Raw genomic sequence first — 15,883 nt, 5'->3', positions numbered from 1 at the left:
GCACACCTACTAAGAGTTGGGCATCTCAAACTGCAAAAGGAAAGACCACTCTCAGAGTTAAAGGGGAAAATACTGTATTTTCTTTTCAATTATCTATGAAGAGACAATTAATTCTGACAGCAAAATAATTTTAAAAAACCAGTCACACGATTAGAGATGGGTTTAAAAATGCAAATAAAAAGAACAAGGGGAGGAGACCCATTCAGGGAAGACTGCAGTGAACTGGTCCTCCAGCCTATCCTACAGTGCATCACTCAGGGCATCACTCTGGGCCGTGCTTTCCCGAGGCAGCTGCCTCCTGCCTGCTGACAGACACCAGCCCACCTGGAGTCACTGTGCTGGGACCGTGCCGGCAGCGGGAGGCAACGCACGCCCGGCACAGCCATGGCTCCACCTGGGGCTGTGCTGCACATCCCACTTCAATCTGATGCTGAAGGTGTTCAAAAGCTGCTGTCAGGTCCATGTCAAGCTTCCCCTTCACATCAGGTCTGTTCAGCAGGTACTCAAGAGGCCAACTCTGTCTCCCCATGCTGAAGAAATCCTGAGGCTGGGAAACGATGTAGCAGGACTTGGAGGTGCTGCTGAAGATCTGAAACTGAAGATCTGTGGAGAGGTGCTGAATATTTGCTAATTTTGGAGCAGCTACTGAAGATTTTTTTTTTTTTGGTAACATGCTATTGTTCTCTGGCCAGTCTAAAACAGATGTCCTTTGGTGTCCAGATACAGAGCTCCAGGTGAAGATTACAAGGAGACAGAAGCAAGCTTTGGGGAGCAGCATTTGTCACATCTGGGGTTGTGGGGAACAATGCATGTGTCCCATATGTGCCTATGCCTGTCCCTACTGTCCATGCCAGACCTCTCCAAGGTGAAGCATGGTTATAATGCCAAACTTACTTCACTGGGCAAAACCATCTATTCACTCACTGCCCAAAGACTTTTCTCAAAAAATTTCTTGGCCCCACTGCTAGTGCTGGCAGGATTATCAGTGAATTTTGGGTAGCCAGGATTTTGCCATCTGTTTAGCCTGGTTTGGGGTCATGGCCGCTGCTAATCTTATCTTTTTGCCACTCAAAGCTTTACTCCTTATCTGCTGCCACTCCCTTAACTTCAGGACCTGATCCAGCACACTAGGAAAACCAAAAGAGCCTTTTACTCCCAGCACAGGAGCTAGAATTCTTGGCAGGTTCTCTTCTGCTTTCCAGTACTACTTAAAACTCATTTTATCATCCTCCCAGCTCCACTAGTGTTTGCCTACCAGTGCCAGCCCAGCAAGTGGCTCCACACTCGCAGATCCTGGCTCTCTGGGAGGATCTGTGTGCATAGCTACATCAGCTAGATCTGCAGCAGGACGGTTCCTCACTCTCCTAGCTGGACATGAACAGCGCTCACCAGCATTAGTAAAGTGGAAAGTAGGTACAGAGGGTGTTAAAGGCAGATGGATTTTGGGACAGGGCAGCAGGGGAAGTGAAACCAAGTCCAGCAGCTGCCATGGCATCCTCCTGCTCAGGAGGTTTGCTGGCTCTGCCAACTGTCTCTTGAGTTTTGGGCAGTTCAAAATGCTGTGAATCATGTTTCCAAAAGCTCTCATGTGGCTGACAAACATGAATTTTACCAGTATGATTTCAGCCTGTAGTTCACTTAGCTCCTTCAGGAAACATTATTCGCAACTCACTGGCTGTGGTTGAAGCTGGGAAGATTTGCTGTTTGGAGAACCTGGGAGAAGGTCACTGAACTCAAGAGAACTTGTGCCACATGACTTTGCTCAGCAAAAGGCTGGGTCTTCATGGCTCTGAATTCAAGTTACCTCTCTTATAACCTATCTTGACCCCCTCAACATTCACACTGACTGAAAAGTCCCACTGGCTAGAGCCCCCTACAAACCGTTGTCCCATTATGGCAGGGATGTGGACATCATGGCTCCCAGCTCTCTTACTAGTGCCATCACTAAACAAAACAAGCACCACAGCCCTCAGGCTCTGAAACTCATCCCCTGGGCACACTACCATGCTTCTCCATCGCTGCAGCCCAGGACATGCTCTCCTAGGACCAAGCCAGCACAAACTCCTTGAAAAATGACCTACTGGTCACAGCCTCAACCTGCCAGGAAAGGTCATAAAGACAGATTCTCCCAGGCCATCTACTCCCCCACTTAATGAGTGAAAAAGCAGTAAAAACTAATGTGCAAGACAGCCTTCCCTTGTCCCTCTCCCCCAGCAGAGAAGACCAAACTCAAGAGCAGTAGCACAGCCCCTCTGCACGAACAGACATGCCAGGGGCTGGCTTCAGCCAGCTGCTCCCTCCTCCAGGAAGAACAACAGCGCTGGGAGATGTGAGATGGTGCCTTGTTCAGCTCTGAGAATCATTCTCAAAAAGAACTACTGGAAGACCTAGCAGTAAAGCAAGGGATTACTCCAGCTGGAGTTGTCAGCTAGAGACCTCCCAGCACTGCTTACTCAACAGAGTGGAAAAAGTAGCTAGCAGGGCACTAATGACTATTTTCCATGTAATTTTAAATCTAGTTCAATTTCTTTTCCTTTCTTTTTTTTTTTTTTCTTTTTTCTTTTTTTTTTCTCCTTTCCACTCACTGTGTTTCTAATACTGGTAACCTTTCTCTATGGCTCCCATGTCTGTGTGTTTGTGTGTGTGACAGAGGCAGTGGGGGTCAGGTGTTTAGGCACTTGGGGCAAAGCCAACACGGTTGTGATCACGGTCAAAGACAGAGTAGTAGGGTCCAATAAAGACATCTCCCAGGATCCAGAGTGGGCCCCCAGGGGGTGGGATGTCCAGGCCTGAAAAGCCACTCATGCATACAGTTTCTCCTGGTCCACCAATCTAGAAAGAAGAGTGAGACCTTCAATTTAAGCAGGTCATTCCCTTCCCTCCACCTTGCAGGCTTGGCAAGAACACCTGCAAGGCTGCCTTTGCTTCAGCCTCTCCCAGACTGAGATCCAGAGATTGCAAAAGTGACTCCCAACCCACAGCTTCTACGACTCCAAACCCAGCTCCCCTTCCCTTAAGCACTAAAGCATCAAGCAAAGCTGCACATGACTCCCAGCCCACATAGCTCTGGATTAGAGCCTTTGATTAAGGTCTGCACAAAATGGTCCTTGCAAGTTGATTCTGATGGCTTAAATGACAGGCTGGTGGCCTCTGCTATAATGAGGCCTCATGGCACCAGAATGCAGCATTAAAGAGCTAAATGTTTGTATAAAGTGACGCAACAGCTTGCCTCCCCTTCCTTAACCATCCTGCTATCCCTCACAAGCATTATGCAGAGGGTCTTATTCCTGTGAGATTTTGATGAGTTTACCTGGATCCATCTGCAGTGGCACCACCCTGACACCCCAACCTTTCAGACTTCTTCCCAAGCACCAGCTCCAGCACTGCTCTGGCTGCTCTTGCTTTGATGCAGTGGAAGCAAAAGTCAGGCCTTGGGGAAGAAGCATAATGCTGGAAAAATCTTCCAGGACGTACCTTGAGGATATACTCTTCTCCTGTGAGGTCGAATTTCTTCCCTCCTAGTACCATTGTGATATTAGGCAGTGTTGGCACTTTTTCACAGGGGACCATGTACTGAAATTGCAACAGTAAAGGCTTTAGATTGGACCTCCCACACTCTCAGTCTTCCTTGAGCACAGTCACATCTTTGCTGCAGTCTCCCTAAAACCAGTTGGTGCGGAAACTCAAGCTGGGGTAAGTAGGCTGCTTCCTGAGTAGGGCTCTGAGCTGAGGGGCAAGAGGACTTTATGGATAGGCATGGAGCCAAAGGATGCTGCATTTAGATTTTGGCTCGGCTGAGTTCCAGAGTGCCATAACTCTTTTTTACTAGAGGAGAGGCAGTTGTGGCTCAGTGCACAGACAAAGCCAGTTTCATTAACAATAGCAAGTGTTGGGGATCATGGCAGGTCTAAGCCAACTACTGCTGCAGCTTGGGGTCTCAGACACTGCAGAAATGCATGACAAATGTTCCGAGCTCTGATTTGGGAGAGTTTACAGAGCAGGTCATTTTTTTCTACATGGTCTTTATAATCCATATTCTACAAATTTAGGGAGAGGAGAGTCTTATGAGATTAGCTTTGATGGTTGGAAACTTTCATGCAAAGGGTTGCCATTTGCATGAAATATGCTTTTATTAAAGTGTCTCTGGACTCACATTAATGTAAATCCTTTGTCTCAGCTGCAACTCAGATCCCTTCTCTTCTACCTCCCAGAGATGAGTGGCAGAGGTGACTCAAAGCTTCCCAAAGTTCATGGGACCTGGGCTTTCTACTGTGAGTATGAATAGGGTAGTGAATACTATCCAGGGTCAAAAGACAAAGGGGTCCCTGCTGTGCCAGTGGCTTTTCCAGGAGCACAAGCTGGGAACAAAGATCAGAGAGAGCAGAAGACTAGGGTCTCAGCAAGCATCTGGGTACAAAGTAGGGTGTAAGCATAGGTGCTGTGATGGCCATAGACCCCCGACATTTCCAGCCTGGCCTCACCTCGCCTTTTATGAGTGGTTTTGCACCAATGGCCTCCTGTATCTTCTTCACTTCTTTGGTGGGACCAGTGATGAGTGAGGTTCCCGTGTCCACGATGGCCTCACAGCCCCCCTCACACAGGGTCGGCCCGTTGGCAACATTCACCCTGTGATGAGAGATGCCCAGACGTTAGACAACTCTTAAAGGTCTCCCAGTGAAGGCTGCAGGAAGCAGTACACAGGAAGGCAAGAGAGGGCTGTGACAGACATCCAGAAAAGACAGATGCTCGGAAACACTGATGCAGCAGCATCAGTGTACAGACCCCCTGGCTCCCTGTTGTCTGCTCATGACTAAGCAGGTGCCTCGAAGTGTAACTGCATTTCTGCAGAGAGCCTGGATGTTGCCTGCATACCCTGCCTGCTACCTGCATGCCAGAGCTAGCGCTGCAGCTAATGGACATGGGAGAGAGCTCAGGACAATGAATTGCAGACTTTTATGGCCTGTGCTACTGCAGAAAAACCAAGGGTTAAAAGGGTAGTGTGACAGCCATGGGCAAGGGAAGGGTTCCTGTACAGAGAAAAGGCAAGCCAGGAGCTGCTTGGCTTCCTCACCCGCACTGCATTTCACAGCGGTGCAGGAAGACAAAGCCTTCTAGCCAAGGGTCTGCCATACACTGCCAACGTTGCAGCTCTGGGGGAAAATGAGAACTGAAACGCTGTGCTGGGGAGGGATGCAATTCCCAAGAAAAGGACACACTCTGATCACAGGCCACTTTTAACTTCCTATCACGTGGGAGAGCTCAGAATAGACCATGGGGCTGGCGGCCGTCAGCTCAGGCTGCTCTCCTCCCCTCTGCCTCCAACAATGTGCACTGATTGCTGCACCGTGCCCTTCAGTCAAGGGCTGGCTTCCTGAGGCCTCATCCAGCTCCTCCGGAGCTGTGTGCAGGACAGCCATGCAGCTTAGGCCTTGCTGAGAGCTGAGCAAAACTGAGCTCTAATCTGTGGGGCTCACTCTGGCTGCAAGGAGGACACACCGGCATTTTACTCTGCTTCGCAGCACGCATCCTTTCAAGGGTCAAGCCATAAACAAGAGGAAAGGATTTCACAGAACATCTCCTTATGAAGGCTTCTGCCTTTCGTCTCCTTCCAGGGACAAACAACCCAGCCCTAGGGTGGGATTTAATCTCCTTTTTTTTGCTGCGGATCTGTTGCAGGGATGATTCCTTTTCGAGGAGGGTCTCATCCAAGCCTCAGGCATGTGCCGTCTGCACATGTGACTCCATACATGTAGTCAGGTGGATGGGAAACTTACGAGTCCATGTGGATCTGCCAGTAGGCCTTGCGTGTGACATTAAACCAGCTGAACTCGCCCCTGTAATACTTGGGGTCAGTACCTCCCAGGACCATCTCACCACCAGGGTCACCAGTAGGATCTCTGAAAAACAATATCCAAACCTGTGAACATCAAGAGCAGGGTGAGAACAACATGCTTCAAGTGCCCCTCAAAATACCTGCTGGTGTGCTTGGAGGTGAAACACAGCATTAACAGTATTGAAGACAGATAACTTACATTGTGCTATGTTATGTCAGTATAGGGACAGATACTGTGAGATAGGCTGGGATGGGGAAATAGGACTATTTTGGTCCAGCCAAGCATCCTGCAGCTTTCCACCTGGTACTTTCTCACAAAAACCTGAAGAAACTCATGGCAGGGAAGGGGGATGGCAAAGGGGACGTGAGCACTGACACAGGGACTTCCTATATCAGTTTGTAAAAAGTGCCTGTGCAGGGCTGGAAACAGCTGATGTAGGGTTAGGTTATCTGCACTCAACTCTGCCAACCAGCAGCCTTGGAGTGAATCCTCAAGGTTACCATCAGGTAAGAGCTAACTGCTGAGCAGATGGGAAGAAATATGGTGATGGGGGAGGGCTGGTGCTTGACTGGCCAGAAGCAGCCCTCTCTGTCCCTCCCCCTGCTCTTGGTGTGCTACTTTTTGGGCTGAAGTAGTTCAGAGTCACTGCTGTGGTACCAGAAAAGTGATGGGGTGTCCTGTGGGGAGCAGCAATGGGTGGGAAGGTGCTAGCAGCTGCAAAGGAGGATTTCCCAGGGTGGTGACAGAGCATTAGCCCCCTCATTAGTGATGACTGATGGGGGACACCCTTGCCTGGGAGGCAGTATGGTGGTAACCACATGGTTTATGGATTTTGGCAGCAGACTGGGGCTGTTTACCTCTCTAAAGGGGACTGCAGTAGCAGCAATCTCATGATCACAGCCCTGTTTATTTTTATTTCCCTTTCCTCTGGAAACATCCTCCGTCTATTCATCAGTTAAGAAATCTGGTCACAGATCCACCCAGCTCTTTATCAGTAAAAGAACTGCATTTCTACTTCCCTTCTCCTTACTTCAGAGCAAACATAAGAGATTTTGGCCTGATTGGTCCTGCAAGCAGAACTTGCTGTCCAGAGTGTAAAATAGCAGATGACAAGAGGTGCTTCTGGGAAACAGAAAAAAGCCCACTGGGCTTGCCCTCACAACCAGAGGAGTGCCACAAAACCCAACACTACCTGTTTAGGTAGAAAGAGAACACATTTTTTTCAACCAGCCTCTGTTTCATGACGTTATCGAAGAAAGGCTCAGCGCCTTCCACAGAGATCTTTGGGAATGCCAGGCCCAGGATACCATCAAACTTGGCAGCGATGAACGTCATGCCTGGCTGCTTCGTGGCCTCCCCAAAGGTCTGATCCAGGATTTTCAAGTCACCAAGCTGTGGGGAGATAGGGAGGGAAGGGAAAAGCAGATTGTAAAGAAAACTGACTTAGGGGACCGGGGTGGTAATGGAGCCTCACTGAACACAGGCTGTAGCATGTTCCTCAGTGTGCTGCCACACTCCTGCCCGCTTTCACCCTTGCATTTATAGGCAGCTGCAGAAACCAGACACCCTAGTCCCACTCTCATCAGGGGAAGAGACTGGCAACTCTGGCTCAGTGGAACCTCCCGAGTCCCTGCAAAGCCCAGCATACTTCTAAGGGCAGGAGAATCCCTTTAGCCTTTTGCAGTGTCTCAGCACTGGCCTTGCTGCTCTACAGCCCCTCTTTGCACAGAAGACATATATCCATTTGTACCTTCTACATCTCCTCCCCTATCACCTACTTCATCATTTCCTCCCAGTCTGAAAAGCTCTTGTGCTATGCCTTTAAACCTTTTCCCCACTCTGGAAATCTTCTAAGTCATCTGTGTATCCACCCTCCTTGGGCACTGCATCTGTCCTCGGCTGGGAGCACAAACCCCTCTCACCTCAGCCTACAACCCCTATGATCTCCCCTACATAAGAAACGTCCCTAGGATACTGCTGAATCTCTTGGAAGAGCCACCAGCCTGTAGAGACCTCCCATGAAAGGGAAGAAGACCCAGCCAAAAAAGTGAAGTTGAGTCTGAAGCACAAAAATAGCAAGCTGAGTACTAAGAATTCAAAGGTCACCTCCCTTGCCAGCCATGAGAAGGACTGGCATTCCCCCCTGGAAAGCTGAAATGCCTTCCAAGGGCAGATCCCCAGATAGAAGATGATCAGAGAAAGGAGGATAGCTCTGCGGATGGGGAGCAGGATGCATCCGCTGGCTTCTGGCTGTAGCAGTTCAGGAGGCTTGTGAGCTTCTGGCTGGCCACAGGCAATTTTAGCATCCACGCTAGGACAATTTCAGCCTCTCAGCCTGCAGCTAGCAGTCCTGTAGTGAGCCAGGCTGGACTGACAAGCTGGCCTCTACTACCTGATGGCAGATAACGATCCCTGTAAATTACTAATATCCCCCCAGGGTTAGACAGTGCAAGGCTGGGACAGCAGTGCTGCCTTTAATGGTATTGGAGGATTGCAGTAGGAAAGGGCGATCGAGCCTTGCGAAAGCTGAAAGCCACAGGGCAGGATGTGGCGGGGAAGAGCGCAAGGCAATGCATCCGCTCGCCAGAGCCTGCCCCAGTTGTACACTCCAGGTTTACAAAAGCCACCCCTTGGCACTGCTGGTCCTCAGAGGCTCAGAAAGTTCAATGAAGCTTCTACTTAAAGTAAAATGCAATGGACTGATAACACTGAGTGTCAGGATTGTTTGAATATTGCTCTGCTTGCACATCCCAAGGGGGAGGCAGATTTCTGCCCAGTCATGGATTCTCAGCAGACCCTGTCTGCACTTGGTCCTCAGCAGGGCTGAAACCCAAGACCATCTTTATCAGAGTGCTCCTGCCAGGTGACAGATCCTTTGTCTCTGTCTCTTGGCTGGCTCTGGCTCTGACACTAAGCAACCAAAAATCATGACCGGCGGATGGCCGTGTGGTGGCCACCCTCCAGCACTTTGCAGATGGGTGTCAGCACTCCACAGCCTGCCTGGCCTCCTTGTTAGTGGCCTCAGCCAGCAGTTAAGCACTGAATGGCAAAGGCAGACCAAGAGGTGAGGGCCTCTTTGGCACAGGGCTTGGGGTGCAGAGGCACAAGGGAGAGAGGCAAGGAAAGTCATCTTCTGTGCTGTGTATCTGCACTGCAGTCATGGGAGAGACTTTGTGCCCCATGGCCAGCTATGTTTCCTCTGCTGTCCTTGAAGGACATTCCAAGGTTGGGCTGTGATAAAGAGATGAGATGCCTGAGCAGCAGAGGGCTGGCTGAACCTGCTGCTCTTGGGAGAGCAAGCAGCACTGCAGAGTGCGGCGCTACAGGGCGTTGCTCCTCCACAGAATGAGACAGGCTGTTTGACATGAGCTCATCACCCTCCCCAAAAAAATTTGGGCTGAGGGACTCTGGACTACCTGCCAACAAGCATCTTTTGGTCAAATGTCAGTGCTACCAGAGGTTGCTGTGGCTGCTTCCACCCACCAGAATGGCTGGAGCCAAGAAGGTCACCCTAAAGGTTATTTCAATGTCTTTCTTTCAAGATTATACCTGACTGGGAGCTTGTCTGCAACATGGTGCACATCAGAGGATGCATCCTGGTGTCCAAGATGAAGATCCCTGACCCTCAGTGTCACCCCTACTGCTGCCTACTATAAGAGGGACACTGCTCAGCTCCATGCAAGAGGTTGCTCTTGTTTCTGTGCAGACAAGAAACCAAATGCTACAAGGTGTGCTGTCTGACAAGAACCATCCCACTTCCCAAACAAACTGAGGCACAAAACCCTTCCTCTGAGCTGCTGGGAAGGGAAGAGCTAATTAGAAAACAGGCATTAGGGTGACAATTACAAATCAAAAAAAAGAGAAAAAACCAGCAATTTTCTTTCTGACTCATTTTAGCCCTTGCATTAATCCCACACTTTCCAAGGACAATGAAGTTTGCTGTTTGCCTTGCTGCATCTTTGGATGCAGCATAGAGGCAATAGCTGATGCTTCCAGGCTAGCCTGTAATCTTCATGCTTTAAGGATGGGCTAAAGAGTGCATCTTGCAAGAGTTATTTTAAGCTTCTCCTGGACACTTTTGATTCTGATGAAATTTGTAAGCCAATAATTTTCAGCTGGACTTAAACAGATACCTCCAAATCTCCATATTTATGTGCTTATTCAAAACTTTTGCTTTGTTTCTCCCCCCCTGCAAAGCAAACATATGCTCTTATCCCTGCCAGGAGAGTGAGTAATCTGAGAGCACATGCACCCCTGATGTTTGGCAGCTGGCAAACTCTCCTGAGCATCTGTACCTGGGAGGAAGTCATGAAAGGCACTCGTCCTTCACAGGACAGAAAGTTCAGCCTTTGCTTGCTGAAAAGCAAACTGTGAAGCAACCACCAGCCAGCTAACCCAAGCTGCACCCTGAACACTGCTGGCGAACCTCTCCCCAGGGTGTTACCCAGTCTTTACAAGCATAAACACCAGTTCTTGATGTGAGACCAGGATGGGGCAGTAAAGAGACCTTTTCTGGTCTGTGTTTGGGCAGCTAACCATGTGGGCATCCACTAATATGTGGATACTGGCCAAGAACAAGCTGGACACCACCACCAGTCTGTGCAGTGGTGTTGGCATTGTGCTTGGGCTGGTAAATTTTTGGGGTCACCAGGAAAAGGGTTGGAGGGATGGCCAGAGACCATATTTGCAGGGGCACTATGTGAGCAGTCCCCACTGCCACCCTGCTGACCTGCAGATTAATACCTTTTCTCTTCTCAGCCTGCTATGGTTATTGTTACCTCAACAGTCATCATTACCAGGTGATTTCAGAGGACTTGGAAACACAGCACTGAAGGATGATCTATATGAGTAGGACACTCAAGAAAGGAGACCCGTTGAAATCTGAAAGTTCCGAGCACTCTACTGAAAGCAGTCTGGGGCAGCATGGGGCAGGGGCAGTCGTAACTCACCGTGACCACGTCTTGGCTGAGGAACCCGGAGAGACTCCCTGTCCCATAGCGGATGGCAAACTTGGTGCCGTTCTTCACATACGTGCTGGATTTGGCAGAGTCGTACTTGTGGTGCACCACTGCCATGGGGAAGGGGGACACAAGGGGACACACACCATTAGTGCTCCTTTATACCTACAGCTACCCCTACCTAACCCCACACCATCCAGCTTATCTGGCCAAATGGACAATCGATGATGTGAAGGTGGGCCTGAACCCAGGGTTTGCCAAGCTCAGACTGCTTAACAAAGCATTTCCAGTGCCTGGGGAATTAGGTGGGCAGATCCAATTCAGGCTGTTAAATCCGATTTGGCCACTGGGTATTAAAAGCCTAGAGGTTATGTGGCTGGTGTGGTGTGTTAGTCAGCAGAGCAAAATGTATCCCTCCACACACCATGGAGAACCAGGCTGGCTTTAAATATAGTCTGCTCTGGGCATGAACTTTTTCACCTAACAGGCTTATCTGTTTCTTTTACTAGGAGTAGATGGAAATTTTTCATACATTGTTTTTAGTACAGAAAGAATTCAAAATATTCCTTTATTTGAAGAGGAGAAGGGCTGTCCTCAAGTCTAAGCTGTTTTTCCCCTTGGCTGGGCTGGGAGCTGTAGGATATCCCTGTTTTTTTGGGCAGGCAGATTCCTCCTCCCCAGACTCCTCCCAAGTCACGAGTTGGCCAGCACGGTCCCATGGCTGGTTGCTGAATGGTACAGACAGCAGCTGAGGATGAACCAGCCGAGCCCTACAAGAAGTGACAGTGCTACACAAGGAGTTTTCCAGCTAGGCTGTCTGGGTCCCAGTTTGGATTCCAGTCTGGCAGCAGGTTAAGCTCCTTGTATATTCATAAAACAAGCCCTTTGGTCCCAGCACCTCCCGAGGCACTGCCTTGAGAAACCATCTCCCTGCTACAATCAGGAACCCTCTAGGCATACCAGGTCTGGACTGCACCACCCTGTCAGTGTCCTAAATCTTGTTTCACATATGCAAAAAGAAAGTCTGTCTACAAGAAGTCCAAATTTCCACTCTACTCCCAATGAGCACTGTGGAATGCCTTTCATGGTTGCATTTGTTGATTCCACAGGTTTCTTCACTCTGCTTAAACAGCACAACCAGTGATTTTTAAATGGCATTTTGCCACAGCCAGGTTCAACATCTTCAGCTGTGGAGGTTTATTGCATAGGAACGCCACAGAATAAAAAAAAAAAAACCCACTTGTAGTTCCTAAGAGATTCTCATTTCATTGTGCCAACCTGGCTCTCGTTAATTATAACTCCATAAACATGCACACACATGCTCTGTGCAGCAATAAACCAGAAACTAGGACAGTTTGTATCAGATCTGGCAAGAGGCTGACTTAAAAAAGTCAGCCTTGCGCAATGGGATAACAGCAGCATTGGTCTGTAATTTGGGGAGAAACATCACAACTGATGATGCTGCTCCCCTGCTGTAGGGCTGAAGCTGTTGGAGACGATTTGGCCCTGTTTGAGGGTTATTTGGAAAAGAAAAAACCCAGAAAAGGACTAATGAAGGATGGATGCAGGAAGCTGGGATTGTATTTCCAGCTCTGACTCTAAAAAGCCCATCAGCCTCTGGCAAGTCATTTCATGCTGCTGCCTCAGTTTCTCCTCTTGCAATGCAATTTTGCAGGAAAGGAGAAGCTGTTTAGCTGTTTCTGGCACCTGTGACACTTACTGCAGGCGATGTCCAACATGGAACAGTGCACGGATGGCACCCAGAGGTTGGAGGAGCCAGTGTCAAAGATCACGGTGAAATTCTGGGGGGGTGTTCCGATACCGATCTTACCGAAATACTGGGCCTGCAAAGCAGAAGAAGGGAGCCATGAGCAGAGGCAGCTGGCTAAAAGCAGGGATCAAAGATCAAAAAGTCTCTTAGGGTTGAATTGAGGATCAGCTTCTTATCTAGACATTGCCTTCCTCTTGTTTTTGGCACTAATGGGTTCCCAGCCTTTGCCCTCTGGAAGGGAGGTTCCCCATCAGTGTTCAGAACTCATTACAGTGGGTGTGAAAAGGATAAATTGAGGACAAGTGGGATGGGTGAGTGCGGGGGAGGACATTTGGGGCAAGGAGACACGGAAGAAGACAAGGGGGAAGGTCTGCAGGCTGGCATGCAGTTCACCACAAGGAAGAGAAAAAACGATGGAAGGAAGCCAAGCAAAACACCATCGTTATTGAAAAGCTGAAACTGGCTGGGAAGCTGCTTTGCCTGTAGGTTCACAGAGAAACTGTGGGTTGCAGTGAGCAGTAGCACTGCCCACTGCAGGTGGAGGTACAGTTGCTGGAGGTTTTGGTGCTTGCTGGTGAGCTCTGGGAATGGGGAAGAATAAACAAATGCTCAGTCTCCAGAGCTGGAAGACGGGAGGAGTGGTGGGAGCAAAGAGCACAAGCAGCACCACCAGAGATGCATTTAGGCCTCCAGGGTGAAAGACTGGGAGATGTCCCTATGGCACAGGTCTCTGAGACTACATTTCTGCTGGGACTGGAAGAAATTTGAATGGCTGAGTTGTTGGCAAGGTATCCCTCTCATCACAGAGGAGAGGACAAATGGAGAGTGCTAGGCAGGTGCTACATGGACTCATTTTTCCCTACTCCTCCTAAACAGGCAGGAATCTATGTGTCCTGCCTGGTAAGCAGCTGGTTCAGGGTTCTGGAGAGAAGGCTGCAAGAGAAGTCAGCCAGTAGCCTTTCCAAACCATGTATTGAATTAAGAGCAGGGGGGGAGAGAAGAAAACAGGATTATCAAAGCTGCTCACCTCCCGTGCGCTTAGTTTGCATGGCTTGCTCACTAAGTAATTAACAATCCATTGCAACATTGCAATTAGCCATAATGGGGAGGCAGCACTTGCTTCCAGTGGTTCTGTGATTATTGCTGGGGCTTGAAAATTAACCCCCAGTACTGGGGCTTCGTTTGTCATATACATAGACCCATGAAGGGTCCCAGGGGCTCGCAGGAAGCATACAAGGCAGGCTAGTGGGGGTTGTCCCAAGAATTCCTTGGCAGCAAAAGTATTTTCAGCCAGGCTGGGAGGGACCCAGCCAGGGTCCCTTATCTGCCACCACAGGTTGGGTTGGTGCCCCTGTGACAAGGGAAAACAGCGCTGCCCTGAGTGGCAGTCTGAGCTGTGGTTGCAAGAGACAACACTGTGACATAACCACTTGCCCTGGCTTTCAACACTGCCAACTGAAACACCGGTGGCCCTTCCCAGGACAGGATGGTGCTGGTTGGGTGGCAAGAGCCCCTGAGGAAGGGCAGCAGGGGGAATATCTCCTGAATTAATGCCTAAACATCTGAGCCCAGCTTTATTCTGCCAGCTAATGCTCATATCCTACACTGCCCGGTAAGGAACCCTGAAATAGTAAACCCCACACGTGTCTGGCAGCAGGGCAAGGGCAAATTCCGTGTCCTTTATCTGGCTTCTCCTTCTACCACCACGCAGGTCCCTTTGCTCCCTAAGTTGCTGAGAAGGAAGTGGAGGTAGAGGGTGGCTTTTCCCAAGGCAGGGCAGAAGATGAAAGATAGTGAGAGGAAGGGTCCAATTCCATAGTAAGCTAGTACCAAATCTGAGTCTTCTTCCAATATCCTGCGCTCACTTATTTATTGAGGCCCCAACATCTCAAGGAGTGGAGCATGATTTTTATGCCCCTGTCTTGCCAGAAGTAGAGCCCAAATGGCCAGAAGATGCTAGGAAGGATTGTAAGTGAGCAGGCCCCTATTTATGATTGTTAATTAGTGACAAAGGGGAAAGGAAATAGGTCACAAACTGAAAAGCTCCCGCTTGGGTGGCAGTGGGTTCTTTGTTGTTATTATAATTACTAGTATTAGTATTTTTAGTTTAGTAGTGATGGGAAGCACCTTTTGGCACTCACTCACTAAGCCATGGGAGTGCATCAATCTGTCCTACAGGATCAACATCTCTCCCTCCTTTGTCTTCCTGGCTAGTGGGAGGCTGGCATGTCCCACCACCCCCTGGGATGGGTACAAGTGACAGCCCAGCACTGTGCTGGGGTCGGCTGCAGTGCAGGCAATGGTGTGCGGGGGGGTGATTTACTCACATCCATGTAGTTCTTCAAAATCTCCGGGGTGGGCTTACCCTCCTCGGCAAAGCCCAGCTTGTACTTGATGGCCTGAGTGATGGCATTTGTATCTGGGATCTCACTGCCCGCCTCTCTCAGGATCCGCCGCATGGAAGGGAACTTGGTCAGGGGGATCCTGTGTGGGGTCGGCAAACACACACATGTTAAAGGGGGTGTGTAGGGGAGGGATACCTAGAGAAGGGGGGCAAGCAAGGCTCCACTCAACACAGGGGATGCGCCAGTACGAAGTGGGTGAGGTTTGAGCTCCTGCCAGCACCCTACGCTAGATCCCCCTCGCCGTGCTGCGTTTAGCGTTTTTCCCAAAGCTGGAGGACAGGGGGAAAGGCCGGGGGGCTGCCAGAGGTCACCAGGTGTAGGGGAAGCTGGGGTGAGGCCCCTCCAATGCGCAGGATTGGGGGGGTGTTCCGAACCTTCCCCTCCCTGCTTTGATGGAGGGCTGTGAGAGCAGCTCGGAGGCCACCGCTGCAGCAGCACCGGGGGTGCTTCTCCCATGTCCTCCCCAACCCAGGGGGGGCTCAGCAGCCCCTGAGGAGCCCCCTCCTCTCACCTGATGAGGGCGGCGCAGCACCCGGCCATGGCGAGCAGCAGGAGGAGGCCGCGGGGCCCCATGGCGGCGAAGGCGCTTCTGGCGGCCGTGGCGAGGGGTCAGAGGCTGGAGGTCTCGACGCTGAGAGGCCGCGACGCCGCTGCTGCTTTCCGTCCGTGTTTTTGTAGGCAGAGCGGGCCCTCTCCACGGATTTCTGGAGTCAGCTGACGGTCTAAAATTGCAACCGGCGTCACGTGAGGGCGGGCCGGGGCGGGGAGCGGGGCCGGGGGCGCCGCCTCACGGCCCCCCCGGGCTGACCCCCGGCGCCTCGGGCCGTGACTCAGCCCCCGGGAAAGGGGAATAAACACTGTGAAATCGGTCACGAGATGTGTGCCTGGCCGCGCGTGCTCCTTCTCTTCTAGACT

The 15,883-nt window shown here is 50.4% G+C and overlaps 1 protein-coding gene across 1 annotated transcript; it reads right to left on the bottom strand.

Annotated features, from left to right (window-relative positions):
* Positions 1-57: 57 nt before the first annotated feature.
* On the bottom strand, positions 58-15,883 carry CTSD (cathepsin D). The gene is made up of 9 exons (XM_066320897.1): positions 15,480-15,883; positions 14,891-15,047; positions 12,513-12,636; positions 10,784-10,902; positions 7,027-7,226; positions 5,775-5,897; positions 4,482-4,626; positions 3,475-3,573; positions 58-2,832 (listed from the first exon to the last, which is right to left on the bottom strand). The coding sequence occupies exons 1-9, from the start codon at positions 15,539-15,541 to the stop codon at positions 2,671-2,673; spliced, it is 1,191 nt and encodes a 396-aa protein (XP_066176994.1). The 5' UTR covers positions 15,542-15,883; the 3' UTR covers positions 58-2,670.

Source organism: Sylvia atricapilla, chromosome 6 (assembly GCF_009819655.1).
Source record: "Sylvia atricapilla isolate bSylAtr1 chromosome 6, bSylAtr1.pri, whole genome shotgun sequence".
NCBI classification, from domain to species: domain Eukaryota; kingdom Metazoa; phylum Chordata; class Aves; order Passeriformes; family Sylviidae; genus Sylvia; species Sylvia atricapilla.
The sequence above is the reverse complement of the archived record's forward strand: the minus strand, read 5'-3'. Positions and strand labels throughout refer to the sequence as shown.

Bases quoted from the DNA above. Each gene is read 5' to 3' on its own strand.
- CTSD (XM_066320897.1), bottom strand. From the start codon at position 15,541: ATGGGGCCCCGCGGCCTCCTCCTGCTGCTCGCCATGGCCGGGTGCTGC. The intron at 12,637-14,890 runs GTGAGTAAATCA...TCTGCTTTGCAG, and splicing joins TTTTGAAGAACTACATGGAT to GCCCAGTATTTCGGTAAGAT. The intron at 10,903-12,512 runs GTAAGTGTCACA...TCCCCATGGCAG, and splicing joins CATGTTGGACATCGCCTGCA to TGGTGCACCACAAGTACGAC.